Source organism: Solanum lycopersicum, chromosome 9, assembly GCF_036512215.1.
Source record: "Solanum lycopersicum chromosome 9, SLM_r2.1".
Taxonomy (NCBI): domain Eukaryota; kingdom Viridiplantae; phylum Streptophyta; class Magnoliopsida; order Solanales; family Solanaceae; genus Solanum; species Solanum lycopersicum.
In genome coordinates, this window is record NC_090808.1 from 36844049 (window position 1) to 36864522 (window position 20474).

Sequence of the window (20474 nt, forward strand, 5' to 3'; positions counted from 1 at the left end):
GCCAAGGTTATCTATCTATGTAGGACATGGAAGAGTAATCATGTCATTGGCACGCAAAATCATATGCATCACTTACTAAGATAACCCATGTTGATAGTAGATTGAAAATTGACTTCTTATAGTTGTAACTAAAGATTTTATCAGTACAAGTCATCAACTTTTTTCTTTTGGATTTGAAGTTACAGTTTCTGGTTTTCTAGAGTTTCGAGCATACGTTTCGGATTAAATCAGACATTCTATACTTTTGTCGTGATCATTTTCCTAAACCAATTATGCATGAATTGTTACTAATGTGAGTGTAATGGTAGGAGATACAATTGGATATTTAACAATTATGGGTTTTACCATTTACAACAGGGATTTGCATCAAGCTCGTACTTATCTATCCTAGTTAAACAATATACACGATAGGGTCATGGTGTTTGATACTTGCAGATAATTGACGTGGCTAGCAAGGGTGTCAACCAAAAGCATAAATTATGGGAGTCACTTGAGAATAAGGGTTACAAGATAAGTAGAACTGTAGGAGTAATATCGAACGTATGAACTACACGTTCAACCAGAGTGAAATAAGATGAATTTAGTGGGGATTATGGTGACTAAATGCAAGAATCTCAGATATCTAGCTTTGATATTTAAGGAGAATGATATGATGGGTTAAGATGAAGCATATTAAATTAAAATAGGATAGTTAGAGTAGAGAAGTACTACGGGTCATACGATAGGAGGATACAATTGTTGGTTTGGTCTAAATTTGGGCAATGTCAAAATGAGCTGATTTAATTTATTGGGTGTCATTACCCACCGAAGTGTTACTAATGGTGACATGGGTTGGGTCAAGATGGGCAAGCAATGGACCATTGTAACCTGCCTAACTGTTACCAATTTTTGATTTTTTCTCTTATGTTTTTAGTTACAGAGCAAAACTAACAATTTACTAAAAAAGATATTTTGAGGAGTTCTCTTATGGGACTATTTGGGCATAACATACTTAAAAGCCTAAATCAGCCCTACTTTAAGGGCTAATTTAGGCTAGTCAAAATGGATTAAATTACTCAATGAGTCGATCGTTAACTCGCCCAAACTTGGCAGGTTGGGCGAGTCATGTTTTCACGGTTAATTTTGCCATCCCTGAGGATACTTACCATAGTGGAAGGCAAGTTTGATAGAATGGTTGAAAGACCAACAACGTTTACGGAGTTAACGTTTGGCTTGTAAGGTCCAACATGTGTTGTAGACATGCAAATGTTTAGATGAATGTGCGGTCCTACAAGATCAGCCAAGATTATAAATGATGACATATCAAAAGATGCAAATAGCACATAAGAGGATCGAATGAAATAGGTTCAGTTGAGATGGTTTGTCATGTTTTATGTCCATTGGTATGGAACCATGGTACTTGAGGGTTTCAAAAGAGAACGAGGTAGGCATAAAATTACATGGAAGTAATTACTTCAAAGACCTACAATCTCTTGGAATGTGAACAAAACTCAACAATAAAATGATGCATAATAGGAGAAAAGATTCCTATAGGGGATACATATTAGAAGGGATAAAGTGTTGGGCCTCGTTTGTTTTCATTAAGATTAAAATGTGTAAATCTCAATATTAAGATGTGCATTAAGATTTAGAGGTCTAAGTCTAAATATTAAGATGTTGCATTAAGATTTGAATAATAAATAGTTAAGACTGTTTTTCTCAACATATGAATTTATACAATTTGTCCTTTAAAAAATAATAAATATAAAATTCAAATAAAATACTAAATTTATCTAAAATTATATCAATAAAATATTTTGAAATTATTATATGGCAATTGGTGTGGGGACAATGGTGATTGTGTGTCAATTTCGGAAGGTGTCAAATGATGATGGTGGTTATGGGTATCTTATGATAGTGGTTGGCAATAGTTATTCATCGTGGTTGTTGTTGGTTGATAATTTAGTAGTGGGATGATATATATAACTAATGGTGGTGGTGAATTATATGGCGGTTAGCATATCTAATGTTCACTAATGATGGTAATTATTGATAGTGCGTAGTGAATGTAATAATGGTTGGTGGATGATTGCAAATGATGGCTAATGGTGATGTCGGTTGATTTTGGTGATTGAAGGTAGTGGTGGTTGTGGTTCTATCCTTTTGGAGTGTGGAGACTGGGAAAAAGGGAATTCTTATTTCAAATTTGAAAATTGGTGGCTTAAGGTCGAGATGGTTACACCTTGAAATTTTTCAAGGCATGGTGGGAGATCTTGAAGGAGGACCTGATGCAGACTATTCATAATTTCCATTTCCACCAGAGGAGTCCTTGAAAAAATTTTCAATACCTCCCTTGTAGCATTGATCCCAAAGAAGCCTAGAGCTGTTGAGCTAAAGGATTTTAGACCTATTAGCCTAATTTGGGGGGGGGGGTTACAAAATCATCTCTAAACTCGTAACGGAAAGCTTAAAACAGTTTGGGAAGCTAGTGGATGAACACCAAATGACATTCTTGAAGGGGAGACGAATACTTGATGCATCCTTGTTGGCTAATGAACTAGTTGATTCAAGGGTTAAACAGAAGCAACATGGAATCCTATGTAAATTGGATATTGAAAAGGCTTATGACCATGTCAATTGGAATTTCCTCAAAATGTAAGACATGGGTTTTGGTAGTAGGTGGATTAAATGGATCAGTTTTTGTATTTCCAGTGTGAAGTTCTCCCTCATAATAAATGGCAACACAGAAGGCTTCTTTCAATCCCAATCCCATAGGGGTCTTAGGCAAGGGGATCCCATGTCACCTTTTTTGTTCTTATTAGCTATGGAAGGGTTAAATCATATGCTCAGAAAAGCAAATGCTAATAGATGGGTGAAAGGTTTCAGTTCTCAGACAGGTAGAGGTGAAGATCTGGAAGTATCTCATTTGTTATATGCTGATGATGCCTTAATTGTTTGTGAAGTAGAGACATGTCAGATCAGGCATTTGAGGTTCATCCTAACAATTTTTGAAGGTATCTCAGGTCTCCATGTGAATTGGTTGAAAAGTCACATTTCTCCTATGAACCACGTTGGGAATTTGCAAGATCTGGCTGATATTCTCGGCTACCAGGTGGACTCTTTACCAACTAAATATTTGGGACTGCCACTAGGTGCTTAAAACAAAGAATTAGAGGTGTGGAGTGGAGTGTTGGGAAGGTGCGAGAATAAACTATCTAGGTGGAAAAGTCAATATCTCTCTTTAGGGGGCAGATTGACCCTCATCAAGTCAGTTCTTGATGGCATGCCTACATACATGATGAGCCTTTTTCCCTTACCAAAAAGCATTGAAAAAAAAACTCAATAGAGTTAGGAGAGCCTTTCTATGGCAAGGAAACTAGGAAAAGAGAGGTTATAACCTTGTGAAATGGGATGAACTGACTCTCAATACTCAACAAGGTGGGCTCAAATTTGTAGAACCTCAGCAAACAAAACACCTCTCTCTTGCAGAAATGGCTTTGGAAGTTCTCCTCAGAAGAGAGGGCCACTTGGAGAAGATTCATAGCAGGAAAGTATGGTTTACTCAATCATTGGACAACTGAGGAGGTTGCGAGAGCCTTTGGTTGTAGTGTCTGGAAAATCATAAGAAGATTGTGGCCTCATTTCAACGACATGTCAATCACTGTTGGAAATGGTTTGAAAACTGATTTCTGGAATGAGGTGTGGATTGGAGAAGACAGTCTTAGAAACTCCTTTTCACATCTTTACACTTTGAGTACGCAAAGGAATGTCTCTGTATCCCAAGCTTGGAGTCAGCAGGGATGGGACCTTGTTTATAGAAGAGCACTAAATGACTGGGAAATTGGGGAAGTTGCTAACCTATTGGGAAGAGTAAACTCACACCCTGCTTTATCTGTGAGGCCTGACAAACCTAGATGGAAATTACATAACAAGGGTGTGTTCAAAGTGAAATCATGTTACTGGAATCTTAATACAAGGAAGTCAATGGTAGACACTTGGCCTTGGAAGTTAATTTTGAAGACCAAATGCCCCCCGAAGGTAGCTTGTTTTTGTTGGTTGGTTGTGAAAGGATTGTTTAACACATGAAGCTTTACAGAAAAGGGGATGGCAATTTTGTTCAAGATGTGTCATGTGTGAACAGGAAGCAGAATTCAACAAACATTTGTTCCTTCATTGTAAGGCAGCGTTGAGCCTATGGAACATGTTTTTTGGCTCTTTTGGGAGTTCAATGAGTGATTCCTAGCTCAACAAAGGAATTACTAAATAGCTGGAAAGGTATTGGGAACAGAGGAAGAAATGAACAGTGGTGGAGAACTATCCCTGCTTGCATATGGTGGACCCTTTGGAAAGAAGAAATGTAAGAAGTTTTGAGGGACAAAAGACTAACTTACAGAATATTAGAATGAAATGTATAAGCCTTCTGTTTTTTTGGTGTAAACAGAATCTTGTAGGGGATATAGTAGATTTAGCTGAATTTAAAGAAAACTTGTAAAGTATACCCATGAATGGGATGTAAGTTTCCAATTCATTATTTTTTGGATGATGAATTTTTGGTGTGAATACAAAGTTACCCTTGTCTCAAAAAAAGGTAGTGGTGGTTGTGGTTAGGCTCATGATGGGTGTTGTTGATGTTAGGTGCAAGTTGTGACTGAAATGGTGGTTGTGGGTGGTGGGTGAAATTTGATGGAGTAGCGGTGAACTCACATCTTTGTAGAAATTCTTAAATGGACATTTTATTGGCTATTATAGATCTTAATTATTCACACTTATTCATACACATTAAGTGGTTGTAAAAAAAGAAAAACAAACACACTTAATGATTAAGAATTAGACCTTAAAAACAAACAGACTTAATGAGAGATCCGAATGATTAAGATGAAGACTTTCATTAAGTGCAAAAACAAAAATGAAGCCCTTAGTCATATGGGCAGGCTTGCTTTAATTTGGGTCCAGTATTTGCTAGAAGTATTTTCATCTTGTCAGAAATGTAAATGCAGTAGAAGATGTCGAGAACTGCTAGTGTCAGAGACTAAATTGTTGAATATTGGATTGGGACAGCTCTAAATGCAGCACCATGAATAGTGAATATCAATATAGTCAATCCAACTAGCTTGGAATTGAGGTAGTATTGTTGTTATGGTGAGGCAGAAAAATAAATGGGAAATCATTTTGGGATTACATAACACTCATCCAAATACTCTCTTTTTTTAATCAACAGAACTTGCTTTTCAGTTTCTTCTATGTTTTTCAGAAAGTCATATCTGTGACTCATTCTGTGACATCTATCTTTCTTTTCCATCTCGTGCAGTTAAGTGGTGGTGAGAAGCAAAGAGTTGCACTAGCACGTGCATTCCTTAAAGCGCCTGCGATATTGTAAGTTTATCTGTCAACCTACTTGTGTAATGAACTTGTGTTGGCTCAGGGATCTCCCTTTACTTCGTTTTCTGTATGTGCTCATATATTAGTCCTTAGTCTCCAAGTAAAAGAATAACAGTTTGTAGATCTTTAAAGAATTATAACATTTGTTTAATACTTAAGTTCAGAGTCAATTTTATAATGAGGATTAGGCACTTGAGACAAATAAGAACTTTCTGAAAAGTGTCATTCTTCTGCTATTCACTGTCAAAAACAGTTTCCACAACATTTGGGGTCAAAGGTTTTTCCTGAAAAGAAAAATTAAATTAGTAAATATGTTGATTTTAGCACTTTTGGACTAGTTGTTTCGAGTACAATTTAGCAGATGCTCCTATGATTTGTGTTCCCTTGAATCACCTCTCTTCTTGGTGTCTATACAACTTCATCTCTTATTAATTGCTTGCCGGCAGTGTCTTTCTTACCTTCACAACACACACTTAATAAGGCATGTATTAACTTCACCTGCCCCTGGTACTGGCTTATAGACCTGTATTGTTCTCAGCCGGCTTATATAAGGCATGTTGTGGGAGACTTTTTGCTCAGATAGCTTACCACAGAGGCACATATATCCCCTTTTCAGAATGTAACAATGTTAAGACCATTGGTCTAGCATGTCTTTATGACGACAAATTTAGATTCACTGTTGGTTCTTCCTATCTTCTCAGAAGTGCTTTTTTCTCCATTCATTAAAGTACTTTCTTCTTCATCCACATATAAAGACCCTGTTACAGAGAGCATATATGTGCATCATTTGTCATGAAACTTGCTGCCTCTATTTTTAGTTGCTCAGTAAAATCTCTATTTGGGAACAGCCTCCCGTAGAAATGTAAGGTAAGGCTGTGTACAATAGACCCTTGTGGTTGGCCCTTCCCCAAACCCTGAGCATAGCGGGAGCTTTAATGCACCAGGCTGCCCAGTAAATCTCTATTGTCAGAATCTTGAGTTGATAGCATTTTAATGTTGTGTTTAGGCTTAAACCTGGGTATAATCTTGAGCTGGTTATCATGTTAACTGCAGTTTAATTCTTTCAATCAGGCAGCAAGGCTTTTACTGACCATCTATTAATTGAGAGAGGATTGTTGTTGATTTCCTTTCTGTATTACACTTTTTTTCCTTCTCTGTTAGGCTTTGTGATGAAGCCACGAGCGCACTTGACAGCACGACAGAATCAGAAATACTAAGTGCTTTAAAGTCTCTAGCAATTAACCGGACTGCAGTTTTTATTGCCCATAGGCTCACTACAGCTATGCAATGTGATGAGGTATGTGTTCTAATAAATTCCATATGGAATTACTCTTTCTCCAATATATATATTTTTTTTGTTTAGGGGGGGGGGGGGGCAAATTATACCGAGTTTTGTAATCCACATCAAATTTAATATTAGTTAGAGTTCAAGATATGGTAATGAGTATTCCATGCATCTTTTATGTTTGATAGATATCCCCACTATCTAATTACCCTACTTCCTGTTCTTGGGTTGTTTCTACAGTGATACTTTATAATACTCTATTATTAAAGTAATTCTAGCATCCTGTCTTATTGCAAACCCTATCTTATTTCTTAAAAGAGTTGACCCTTTTACGTTTGACTTGGATACAACAAAATTCAAATGAATATCTTAGTAATCGTGCCCAGTGTTTTGGATAGTGAAAGGCGACAAGGGTGTTCCTTGCCACGGGGCACTCGCCTTTTGAAGTGATGCACCAAGATCTCGATAGTAATAAACATATTAGCGAATATTTTAAATAAAAAACTAAGAGTAGATAGCAGATGGTAGATACTGAAGTCTAGAACTGGAATCACTCCATAATTCATATTAATTAGATGCCATTGAAATTGTTATTTCTGGGAAAAATAGTTACCATATTATTAGTGTATAACTAAATTGAATTGGGCATAAATAAAAATAGGACTAGAATTTATCTATTAAAAAACAAAAATTAGGCCTAGAATTTTTTTTTTTTAAATGGGCAGACTCCAGAAAAATATAAAACAGAGTATATAAAACAGTCAAAAAAAACAGACGAATTAGAAGCTGTGCATAGAGGCATACTGGTTAAGAGTCGTGAAAGAAGAAGAAAGAAGAAGAAGAGAGAAGAGAGAAGAACATAGAAGACGTACTTGAAGTCTGAACTTTGGAGAATAAAGTCGCGGTTTGTGTCTTTGTGCAAATAAACCCTAATATTGTCTTTTCACTTTTAAATCGATGTCATTTTTTTAAAAAAAGGTGACACCTCTGTCCATCGCCTGGCTGCGTCACCACTCGCCTATGCGGGATCGCCTCGCCTCTCGCCAAAGGCGAGCACCTTTCACAACACTAGTGCCTTAATCAAATTGAAACCAACTTTGGGACACAGGGATTATAAGGTAAATTTGTATGTTTAAGGTATAAATAAAACGAAGCATTGGCATAAAGTGAACGATTCAAGATGGTAGGAGTGCATTGCTTTATTTTCTTTAATGGCTGGTATATAATATGTTCTGCAGATTTTCATCAGTATTGTGTAATTATAAATTTTTCTCTTCAGATGTAATTACAAGATTCCTTTTCTTCTTGGACCTTACAAAACAAGAAATATATTGTCTATTGGAGGAGAAATATAATCATTTTTGTTTAATGTAAAAAATCATTATAATTAATGGACAACGATTGGTTATAAGCTGTTCAACTTTATCACTAGTGCCAAGAGTTGAAAACTGATATACTGTCCTTGTGTTGACATTTCCCATCATTATTGTTAAAATGTGTTGTATCCTGCGATTTGTGAAGTAGGACTTAGTCGAGTACATTGATGATATTTGTATTGGATGTGTGGTTTTTGATTATCAGATCATAGTGTTGGAGAATGGGAAAGTGGTGGAACAAGGGCCACATGAATTCCTTCTATCAAGGCCTGGGAGATATGCACAACTTTGGTCACAGCAGAACACAGTGGATGGACTTGATGTGGCGATCAAGTTGAACCCATGATATGCTTCTTTCTTCCTGAATAGGAAAGAAACAAATTATGACTTGACCAGCAAGTTTGCCCAATCATCTCACTTCTTTCATCAATCCAACAAAGTATATCAGTTTCCGATAAAACAGTTTCACCCTCACTACCATGTTTAATCCGTTGATGTAGTGGGGGGCACCTGTGTTAATCCACAAGTCAAACTAAACTTGTCAATGATTATAGGCATTTAGTTTTGTTAGAAGTGGTGATATTTTCAATTGATTAGAAGCATCTATGTATTAATCAGTGTAGTGCGCACTTGTTATTTTTGGAGAGCCAAGGATTGTGATTTATGAAGTTTAGAATCCCTATTCCCTAGCTTACTGTTAAGATCCAGCCTTTGGTGTTCGTAGTCGATTAGACATATTATACACCTCCACATAACACACTAAATTGTGTTCAGTATCTAAAATGTCACTTGCTCTATTATGAGGTATCTATGTTGGTGTATTAGACTTGTGTTGTATTCGATATGTTTTATATCTTAAATCTTCTACTTCTAAAGCATCTTGCTATTTGCAGCTGTAGATGTGATATAGAGAATTAACATGTTTTTTTTTTTTATCTAAACTAGATTTGTTTCTTGATTTTATGCTTAACTATATTTTTTTAATTGAATATAACAAAGTGACTTGTTTGAACAAAACTTGATGCTATGCTGTTTTATATTCCTTCATATGTGTACAAAAATTGGCGAATAATCACTTTAATCATGTGCTAAAAGACTAAATAGTTCAAATGTATATGTCCAAATTTGAAAATGCTTTGAAGGACTCTGAATAAGTGAACTGTGAGGAATTGAATCATAAAAAATGTAATTTGGTGTGGTATTGATATAAACAGTTTTTAGAATTAAAAAACATCCAACTAAATGAGTAATAGTATCAAAACGAGAACACCCTCACAGGAGCCACTATCTTCAGCTCGCCGTTGCCCAAAGAAATTGAGTCTTTACTTACTCCCCAGAAACAAGTCCGGTACTGTTCCACTCCTCCACCTTTGCAACCCTACACCTGACGCTTATTCATTTGCAAAATATAAATAAAAAAGTAGTGTATTTTATTTCACCCTAAAAATACTGTTACTTTAGAACCATACCTTCCCTATAAATACTGTTACTTTAGAACCATACCTTCTGTCTACCATCCCCATCCACCCCACTCAAAAATTTTAAATTCTCTCTCACAGACACACACATGATGTGACATGTATCAAATCATGTAGTATATTTTTTTTAATAAAAATATCAATGTTGTTAAACCAACATTTCAGTAAATAATTATAAAAGAAATAATAAAGTATAATTTCCTATAAATAATGGAGGTAAACATTCTTATGACTAATAGTTGTGGAATCAATATTTGGAAATATCTATATCTATTTATAATATGAATTGAAAATGTGATGTTGCGCCTATGGATTCCAATTAATTTTTTTCTCCCTTCTTCTCATTCTAAAATTTAAAATTAATTGTTATGTGTAAAATATAAAAAAAGTCACTCTTAAAATCTCTTAACTACACTTTCAAAATATATTTTCTCCTCACTCTCCTACAATTTATTGCTTAGTTATTGTTGTATTGTTAGACTTTTGATGAGTGGTAGATTTGCACTCAATAACTAGTGTCTTCAATGCCTATTTTTATTCTGTTTTGATGATATTTTGATGATTTGCAACTATGAAGGCAAATGGAAAAGGCAAGGATGTAAGTTTGAAAGAATGGCCAAAAGTGTGAAAAGATGTGCAATATTTACATCAATGATCGCTAGGCAAGAAAGGCGAATCGCCTATTGAACATGACCTCGCCCAAAGTGACAGTGCACAAGCACTTGTGTCTATCAAGATAGATCTGCAAACTCTAAAAGAAAAAGTGATTTGCCAAGGAGGTTAGACGAATCGTCAAATTAGCCACAACTCACCGTTTTGAGTGAATATGTGACCTTGGAAATTGTGCCATTTGACGGGCTTGTCTTAGTTCGTCTAACCCACTAGGCGAATCGCCGAGTGCGAGTGGACATCACCCTTGAGGACTGTTTCTTTTCATTTGTACTATAATTTTTGGTGGACATGTTTAGCCAGCTGAAACCAACTCGGTGAATCACTAAGTTGAAATTGACTCCACCCTTTGTGCCTGTTCTTTTAAATGATTGCTACTGTCTGATTTGGTGAGCTCATCGGAGCTCGCCTATCTTGTTAGGCTATCCACCTTTCCGTTAGTTAGCCTCAGGGTAACTTTTGAGCTATGATTCCAAATGTGTTTGATTTCAACTAATCTTCATCGCTTCTATGTTTTAATGTATGATTTGCATGTCATGGCTAGAGGAAAAGGTAAATAAGTGGTGTCATCAGGCATAGACTCAGACATAGACTCGCCTTCTCTTCCTTATTTGAAAAAGCACAGAGGCATATCTATTAATGAGCCTTTAGAGGCTTCTTGTGCCAAAGAAACCACTTTGCACTCTCTTATTAGTGAGACTAAGAAATCCTGAAAATACATTGCCATGAAACATATGAATGTTTGCTCAAAGCTAGTATCACCTCATCCTGATCATACACATGCTTCTTATATTCTCCATTAATAGCTTCAAGGCCATTACATAAGCTCAAGGCAGAAGAACAAAAAAATAGTTCTTAAGGAATGAAGGCTCTCAACTGATAGGGTGATGAGCGATTACCCTGCCATAAAGGAGACAATCAAATCCTATAAATTGAAGCAGTTCACAAAGCTCAGGCAACCCTATGTTCAAAAGTGGGTCAGGGAGTTCTATGACACTTGTGCCAACGCTCTGTCTAAAAAGACAAACGGTACTTTCTAGAAACCCCTGGATGAGGTAAAAGTGCTGGGAAAAATAATTCAGTGTCATGCAGGTGAGATCCACACAATACTACGCTCCCAGTCCACTCATGTTGATACATACCATATCCAGATGAACATGGAGCTTGATGCCTTGAAAGGGTGATGTCCCCATTGATATCTAATGACTCTTCTCCGCCATGGATAGGATGTGCACAGATTGAGAAGAAAAGATTAAACATTGTAGTCCGGTATTGGTTTGGGTTTACCAACAACAACATCATACCATCTCAGAATCAGTCGATCCTTAACATCCTAAAGCAGTGCTAGTGGGAACCTTTATCGACAAGGAGCAGATCAATATCGATAAGACCATTGTTGAGGAGATGTTTATATGGGCCAGGTAGGAGTAAATCTCTCTCCCATTCCCAGTCTTATTACTAAGTTGTGCGAGAGAGCTAGATTTCCCTTTATGGGGAAATATGATATGCCTGTCACACCAGCCTTTTCCAGTGACAACAGGAGGATTGAGGCTGAGTATTTAAAAGACAATGCAGCTCGAAAGGAGCCTCCATCACCAGATGCTACGCTCATAGTTGATCCAAAAACTCTAGAATATGAGGACACCACACCTACTCCTTTTCTAGAGCAGGTGGGTATACCTTCCTCTTATGTTCTACCTTTAGCTACTGCTGAGTGTGCCAATCCCCACTCCTATACATGTCCCTCCTTGAACCAGGAATTAATACATCTGATGGGTAGTTTTGCCAGATCAATGGATGTTAGAGCCGCGAGGGTTGAGAAATACGTATTTGGATTATTGACAGGGCTATTTGAACATGCCTTGTCTCCTTTGAGGGATAGGGTGAGCCTACTTCCATTGTGTAACCTAAGTTAGATGTGGGAGTTGATGATGTTGTTTTGGATGTTGAGAGGGCCAATAACCGAGGATATAAATGAGGAGGTGGAGGGCTGATGAGGATGAGCATGAGATTGCATAGCTTCTCACGGAAATTCATGAGACTGATGAGGTGACTGTTCAGGCAACCCTAGAGAGATCCCTTTGGAAGACTTCAATAGTTGACACCCGTGAAGTCTCTTCAGACTTCCCCATTCCTCCATTGAATTTATTTCTAGGCACCGATGCCTGGGGCGATGCTTCCTTTCCTGAGACTCTAGATTTGTAACAACTCTAAAAATGAACTAGGATAAATTAGAGCTTCACATGCATTTATCGAGTTAATAACATGTTAAAATAATGAAGAACAACTTTTGAAGTCATTTTAAAAGAGTTTTGAAGTCAAACATCAAGGGACGACCAAGACGTTTGAAAAGTAGTCTTTTGCGTGTTGGTGTGTCTTAGTATGATGTGCATGTTTTTATATGTTCTTTGGAGTCTAAAATCAGTAGAGGTGACTTTAGGGTCTATATGAACATATTTTGGGTCAAAACATTCAAATACGACTCCCCGAGGACCACCCTAAGGGTTCTTGAGGAGGACCCAAAAATGGGCCAAGGAAGCTCCAGAGCAGCCCCTTTTTGGAGGTGGTTGCGCATCACACATCTAGCACTTGAAAGGAAAAATGTTTCCTTGTGATGCAGACTTGTCGTACAACTCACTGCCTCAAAATGATTTCGGAAATCAAATATGGAGGTGCCTCCGCGACGCGTAGTAATGTGCCATTTTAAAGTCAATTTAGACTTAACCAAAAAGGTTCAACTTATGTATGGGTGTTTTGGGTATTTTGGGGGTGTATTATATACTGATTTTGGGTCATCATTAACTAATTACCCTATCAATAATCCCAAACCCTCAATTAGAAATCTAAAATTTAAAAAACCCTCAAAATCTCTTCTCTCCTAAAATTATCTCAGCCTCCATTGAAAGTCAAGGTCTTGGAGCTTGCTAGGAAGGATGGTTCAACTAATTTCCTCTCAATTTTCATTGGTTTCTTGAAAAATAATGTGTGTGAATTCTTTATCTAAGGTTAGTTCATACCTTACAACAAATTTCAAACTGATTTCAAAGATTATGAAAAAGTCAAATTTTCACTCTAACTCAAGGGTTCTTGCATGAAACGATCTCAAATTATTAGATATGATATTATTGATGTTAAATTGATTTTATTCAATGAAAATATCTATTAACCTTGATCTTCTCAATTCCCTAAATTTGGCTTATGAAGTGGGTTCATTTCCTATGATCTAATGTTGATAATATTGAGTTTAGTTCATGTTGTATTGCTGATTTTTATGGTTAATTATGCTATTATATTGTGAATTGTTGGAGATGTTAAGGAATGGTGATATTGTCTACTGGAAGAGGGTAAGTTGACCTGATTCCCTTATTAATGTATAATTGATATAAAATTGCTCTTGTGTGGTATGATCCACTTATGGTGGCAGTGTTTACTTCTTGTTATTATTGTGATCGTGGTCTTGTCGACATTATTATGTGATTGTAATAGTATCATGTTAGGGTATATACGAAAGTATATTGTAAAGTTTGTTATGTGAAGTAATGTTGATATGTAGAAGGTGTTATGGCAAATATGAATGTATAAAGTGAGGTTATTATGTGTTATATATGTGATGTTTTGCAATGTTCATAGCGTGAAAGTGTTCATGTGATCTTGAGGTGCTCATGTTTAGAGCTATTTTATATTTTAAATGAAAGCATATTCCTATAAATGTTGGTATGTGATGAATATAAACTATGAAGAGTGTTTACGTGTTGATACAATGTCTTGTTTAGGTAGACCTAGTTGTCCCTACTTGATGCATCAAAACTATATGAATATGATCTCTTGACTTGGTAGGATTAGGCACCCTTTTTATATATAAACGTATGCATGAAAGTCTAGGATCGGTAGACCTAAAGTAGGTACCCTTCTATGAAAGACTAATGTGAAAACCTTGAATGAGAAAATAAGGTTTAAAATGTGAAACCTTGAATATGAAAAGAAGGTTAATAAAGAAGCCTTGAAATGGTAGACCTAAAGGGTGCCCTTTTTGAGTGGAATGATAGACATAGAGGTAGGTTGGCCAGAACAACATGAAACCATATTTAAGAAAGTCATAAGACTTATCCTTATAAACCTTGATCCATACATTCTTGTGGATCCCTTCTTGGAAGATGGTGTTATGAGTTGGTAGGACTTAGAAATGGTACTTTCTCTAATACACTTGTGTGAATGAACTTACTCTATGAGAACAAGGAAAAGCACCGAGTGGATATGCTTAAGGGAGTAGCTATAATTAAGTATGAGACTTTAGTACAAAGAAACCTTTTGATATCCCTTAAACAATGTTCCTACATGAAATGTGTCCTAGTTCTACCCTTGGCAAGTAAAACACCTTTCCATTGTGTAAGGTCTTGATGACACCGGATTCCATACCTAGATAGTATGGTCTATGTCGGTTAATGCTTATTCTCATTTTGTTGGAAGTGCACTCTAGTTATTGAATAGGTTCTACAATGTGTGGGTAGTGGAATGGGACACTATATACACATGACACGAGTAGACTTTGATGATACTAAAGTGAGTTCCCTAGGTCTTCCAAGACAATTATGTGAAGTCTCTTATTTTATTAGTTGTCTCTTAAATGGATTAAATGAATAATGTTCACTTAGTAAAAGTATGTTGAATAGAAAGGTTCTTATCTAGGGTGACTTTGAGGATCACTTAGGTGTTCTTGAACAAGGTGTATGAGCGGTGTCTTTATGTCTTACTTATGCGGGTATTAGAGTAACTTGGTAGAGAGTCAAAATGATGAAAAGGTTAACTTCTTTGATATGGAATTAAGTGTTATATGTTGATGCTAATTGAATATATCTTATATGTAACTATTAGCTTGTATTATGTCTCTTAAACTCTTATGGTGAATGTTTTTATCATAATGTGATTAAAGCAAGTTTCTATACTTAATGTAACTTTTGGCATGGTTTTTGCATGGATTCCATACTTAGTGCTTAAATGTGCTAACCCCTTATTTTCCCCTTTTTGACTTATGTGTAGCGATTGGAGATATAGTAGGCTATGGAGGTTGACTAGGTATCTAAGTGGTTGAAGATGCTCATAGATTCGAGGACAATACCCTCATGTTCCTTTATGTCGTTTAGTATTTATTTAACTCTTGTATAGGCTTAGTCTCAATGTTGTACTCTAAAGTATTAGATGGTTTATGAGACATGCATGTTGTAAAGTGAGATTTTTTTAAAGACTCCTGCTTGCTTATGTATTCTTCGCGTATAAAAAAAATTTAAATTCTAACTTATTTTGAGTATCCTATGCAATGAATGATCCGTGTAGCTTGTATGATACCTCCGCGAGGTCGATTATGCCGTGTTATTTCTGGGGGTACTTCGCGGTTGTGACAAACTTTGTATCACAACATAAGGTTTCCAGTATGGTCTTAGAGTCTTGTTCATAATATGAAGAGTGCCAGATCTAGTAGATTCTTGTTCATAATATGAAGTGTGCCACATTATGAATAGGAGGCTATTGGGTGCTAAGAAAGTTTCACTTCTTATTTGTTCTAATCGTGCCTAAGAGTTTTATTCTATGATGTCTTTCTATTGTTCCTTATGTGGTGATCCTTAGAGTGTGACCTTTGAGAATATTGGCTGTAGAGGTTGAGGGAGATAATAAATTTAGGTGTGACTTGCTAGATGGAATATAGAAGGTTGTGATGATGACATTATGTCACGCCCCAAGCTACCCCCGTGACGCGGACACGAAACCTAGGTCCACAAGTGATCCCAAGCTAACCCTGCTGACATGATCATGAGCATACTAATGATAATAAACTGAATGTGGAAGCTAAATCACAATTTAAACTGAAAAGATGGGGAATACCTATATTCTACAACTGAGATATTTGTAAACAATGAGTTTAATACAAAGGAAATATTAACTCAATACTAAGCTGAAACTAACTATGTCTTATATAAGCCACTAACAAAATAGAAATGCTGGGACAAGCCCCAGCTAAGTCTAGTAAAACTTAAACTAAATGACTGAAAGACTAAAATGAATTCATGACTATTGTCCTCGGAGAATGAGGACTCACAACTGAATCTGCTAAACTGGAGATCGGGAATTGAACTATGTGTGATCTAGATGTTGAGAACCTGAACCTACATCACGAGAAGATGTAGCGCATGTATATGTCAGTACTTTAAGGTACTGAGAATGTACGATAGAGTAAAGCTGAAATAAAACATAACTGAACAAGCACAAAGAATTTATAATAATCTGAACATGATATACTAAATTCTGAAGTAACTAGATGCATTGACAAAATTTATAACATGCTGAGACTGAAAGATAACTGAACTGTAAATATGGTTAATATATTAGAGAGTCTGACTAAACTGTGGGAGTTGATAATAATCGAAAATAAAACCATATGAGCTAAATATGGAGTCCAATATATACTCCCAAATGACAGGACCCAATATACCCTGCCAGAGGTATAAAGGCATGCTGGCGTGATCACTAAACTGATTGCCCACGGAGGGGACTTACAACCTACTTGGCTAGTAGTTTTAGGACAAATTGGGTAGGTTGAACCCTAGTCCAACTCATTATTATGCTACTCCCAATGAATTATGTAATTAACCGATTATGACTGAGTTTTAGTAAATATTGGATAACTCAAAACTGAACATGCAAATAGATAATGCAAGAATTAATCTGATAATGATGCATTAATAACTGAGGCATGTATAATTGAATAGGTGAAATATCTAACCTAACATGTGTAATTCAAGAACTAATGAAATACATAGCTAAGATTCTGAAATTTATGCGATATACTGAATAATAACATGTAGATCTGATTTGGAACATATAACTATTTAATTAATGAAGTTCTAGAAACCCTAAGTCTAACCATGATATGGGAATAAAGAATCTAACTGAAAACTAGGGATCTAATGGGTGAAAGGAACCCATTAGTGAAATCCCACATGCCTGGTGATGAAATCCATGGAGAAATATTTAGATTCGGGGCTAGAACGGGTGGAACCTTGGTGCGTTCTTGAACTAGGGTTTTGACCTTTTTCTCCTTTCTTGCTTTTAATTTTTCTAAGCTTTTCATTGATGATTTGACTTAGGTAAGTCTAAGTTATGTTTCTAGGCTTAAACTAACTTAAATATGATGATTTAGGGTCAAAATGAAGTATCTTAGGGTTTAAATCAAGTGAGAAAAGACCAAAGACCCCTGAGTTAATTGTTGTCGTACCAAACGAAAACCTGGACTGACTGGCCGTCGTTCAATCAACGATCCATCATTTGTGTCCGTAGGTTGGGTCTGTTCGTTAGACCTTTACCAAAACGAGCAAAAATTTTTACTCGGAGGTCTGATTTTAGAAAACTCGATGGATATGGAAATATAATTCAATTATCTATTATTGTATAGGTCATGTGACTACTTATTCATTTTGTGCTAAGAAATATGTTCATTTGAAATTGACCCAACTGTATTTTCTCCCTAACTGTCTGCTAATTTCCACCTACGGTCATACTTACGGTCTCTCGGTGCATCTACGGACCATACTAATCAATCGTGGTTCTTCTTAAAGAGTGGGTAAATGGGGTATTGATCGACTGACATAGACTAAAGACCGTAGTCTGACATACAGATCGTAGGTCTGTCCGTGGATCGCCACTTAGTCAATTTTTGTGGGCTGCATCATGGGAGATACGAATGTGCAATACGGGCGTGGGTCAGGTACAGTCCATCGATGGTAACTATCAATTGCACATGAAGATTTCTGGAAAGCAGAATTTTGGTCTATTTTGGATACGGGGTGTTACATTATCTCCCCCTTGGGAATATTCGTGCTCGAATAAAGACTAAACTAGCTGAAATAGAGGGAGAGAGCTGCAATCCCTACTACTAAACACTGAGGATTGAGTTTCTAACTGAATTGAGTTACGAAAACACGCTAATATGCTGAAATGCAAGTACAAACTGAAGAAACATGATTCTAAAACTAAATTCAAGCATGAATAACTGAAACTGAAGAGGAACTATTACCTCAAGCTGGAGTGGAATTAGAAGGAAAGAGGTGAGGATACTTGGTTTTCATGGATTCTTCTACTTCCCAAGTAGCTCCCTCTAATGACTGACTCCTCCACAAAACCTTGACTAGAGCGACTTCTTTATTTCTCAACCTTCTAATCTGACGGTCAAGAATCTCAATTGGTACATCCTAATAAGAAAGACTATCTTTCACTGCCACACTCTCTAATGGAACTACAGAGGCTGGATCACCCAACACATCTTAAAGAGCGAGATGTGGAAGACTGGATACATTGCTTCTAGTTCTGCTAACAGCTCTAAATCATATGATAACTTGCCAACCCTTTTCAATATCTTGTAAGGGCCTACATATCTAGGGCCGAGTTTTCCTTTCTTGCAAAATCTCATAACTCCTTTCATAGGTGACACTTTCATGAAAACCCAATCATCAACTTGGAACTTTAGTTCTCTTCTCCTTACATCCGCGTAAGAATTCTGAAGACTCTGACATGTGTTAAGTCTCTCTCTAATGAGTTGCACTTTTTCCATACCATTAAAGACTGAATATGTCCCTATTAAAGATGTTTCACCTACTTCAAACCAACCAACGTTATATCTACATCTACGCCCATACAGTGCCTCATAAGGGGACATCGGAATACTGGAATGGTAGCTATTGTTATAGGCAAACTCAATAAAAGGAAGGTGATCATCCCAACTACCTTTGAAATCGATCACACAAGCTCTCAACATATCCTCTAGGGTCTCAATGGTACACTCTTCCTATCCATCCGTGTGTGGATGAAATGTTGTGTTAACGTTAACTTGAATACCAAGACCCTTCTGAAATGACTTCCAAAAATTAAAGGTAAACTGAGGACCTCTATATGAGATGATAGGCCAAGGAACCCCATGTAACCTCACACGTTCATTAATGTCAAGCTTGTCATAGTCCTCTACCGAATCTGTAGTCTTGACCGCCAAAAAGCAAGAAGACTGAGTCATCCTATCCACTATCACCCAAAGGGAGTCATTCTGTCTATGAGTACAAGGTATCCCTGTGATGAAATCCATATTGATCACATCCCACTTCCAAGTAGGAATATCGATCTCTTGAGTCATACCTCCTGGTTTCTGATGTTCTACCTTGGCTTGCTGGCAATTGGGGCACTTACTCACAAATTCTTCTATGTCCCTCTTCATGACATTCCACTAATAGACTTCTCGCAGATCGCAGTACATTTTACTGGCACCTGGATGAATAGAATATCTGGAGTTATGGGTTTTTTCAAGGATATGCTTCCTCAACTCACCCACATCAGGAATGCACAATCTACCCTGGTAGCAAAGTACACCATCTACACCATCTCCCCCTTGGGAGAAAACCTCTACTCTGTGATTGTGGACTACACTCTTAAGTTAAAGCAAGATTGGATCAGTGTGTTTCTTTTCCTCAAATCCCACTACCAAATAAGATACTACCCCAATTCTGAACAGTTACCCTACAATCTGATATGCTCATAAGGTGAACTCCTAAGCGAGCTAGCCTGTGAACATCCTTCACTAGCTTCTTTCTTTCTTCATCAACATGGGCTACACTACCCATAGATAATACGCTAAGAGCATTTGCTACTACATTAGCCTTACAAGGATGATAATGCATACTCATATCATAATCCTTAAGGAACTCAAGCCATCTCCTCTGGCAAAGATTCAACTCTTTCTGGGCGAAAACATATTGAAGGCTCTTATGATCAGTGAACACATCTACATGAACACCATACAAATAGTTTCTCCATATATTGAGTGCAAATACTACTGCTTCAAGCTTGATATCATATGTTGGATAATTTTTCTGATGAACGTTAAGATCTCTAGAGGCATAAGCTATAACCTTATCTCGCTGCATCAACACACAAACTAGGCCAACACTAGATGCATCACAATAGATAACATAACCATCTGAACCCTATGGTAGAGTCAAGACAGGAGTTGTAGTCAATCTAGTTTTCAATTCTGCAAAACTTTTCTCACAATCATCTGACTATTGAAACTTGACCATCTTCTTATTTAACCTAGTCAATGTTGAGGCTATGGATGAAAATCCTTCCACAAACCTTCTGTAGTAACCCGCAAGACCTAAGAAACTTCTGATATCTGAAGTAGAGGTAGTTCTAGGTCATTGTTTCACCGCTTTTATCTTCTCTGAATCCACTTGGATCCCTTTGCTATATACAATGTGACTAAGGAATACAACA

At 36.8% G+C, this 20474-nt stretch overlaps 1 protein-coding gene across 1 annotated transcript in view; it reads left to right on the forward strand.

The window, feature by feature from the left end:
• The window catches only part of ABCB25 (ABC transporter B family member 25), a 36119-nt gene extending 27225 nt beyond the window's left edge, over nt 1-8894 (forward strand). The window contains exons 18-20 of the mRNA XM_004246967.5: nt 5288-5352; nt 6520-6655; nt 8225-8894. Coding sequence (XP_004247015.1) covers nt 5288-5352; nt 6520-6655; nt 8225-8365 — 342 coding nt within the window. The 3' untranslated portion in view covers nt 8366-8894. The remainder of the gene's footprint in view (nt 1-5287; nt 5353-6519; nt 6656-8224) is intronic.
• The last annotated feature ends 11580 nt before the right edge of the window (nt 8895-20474 follow it).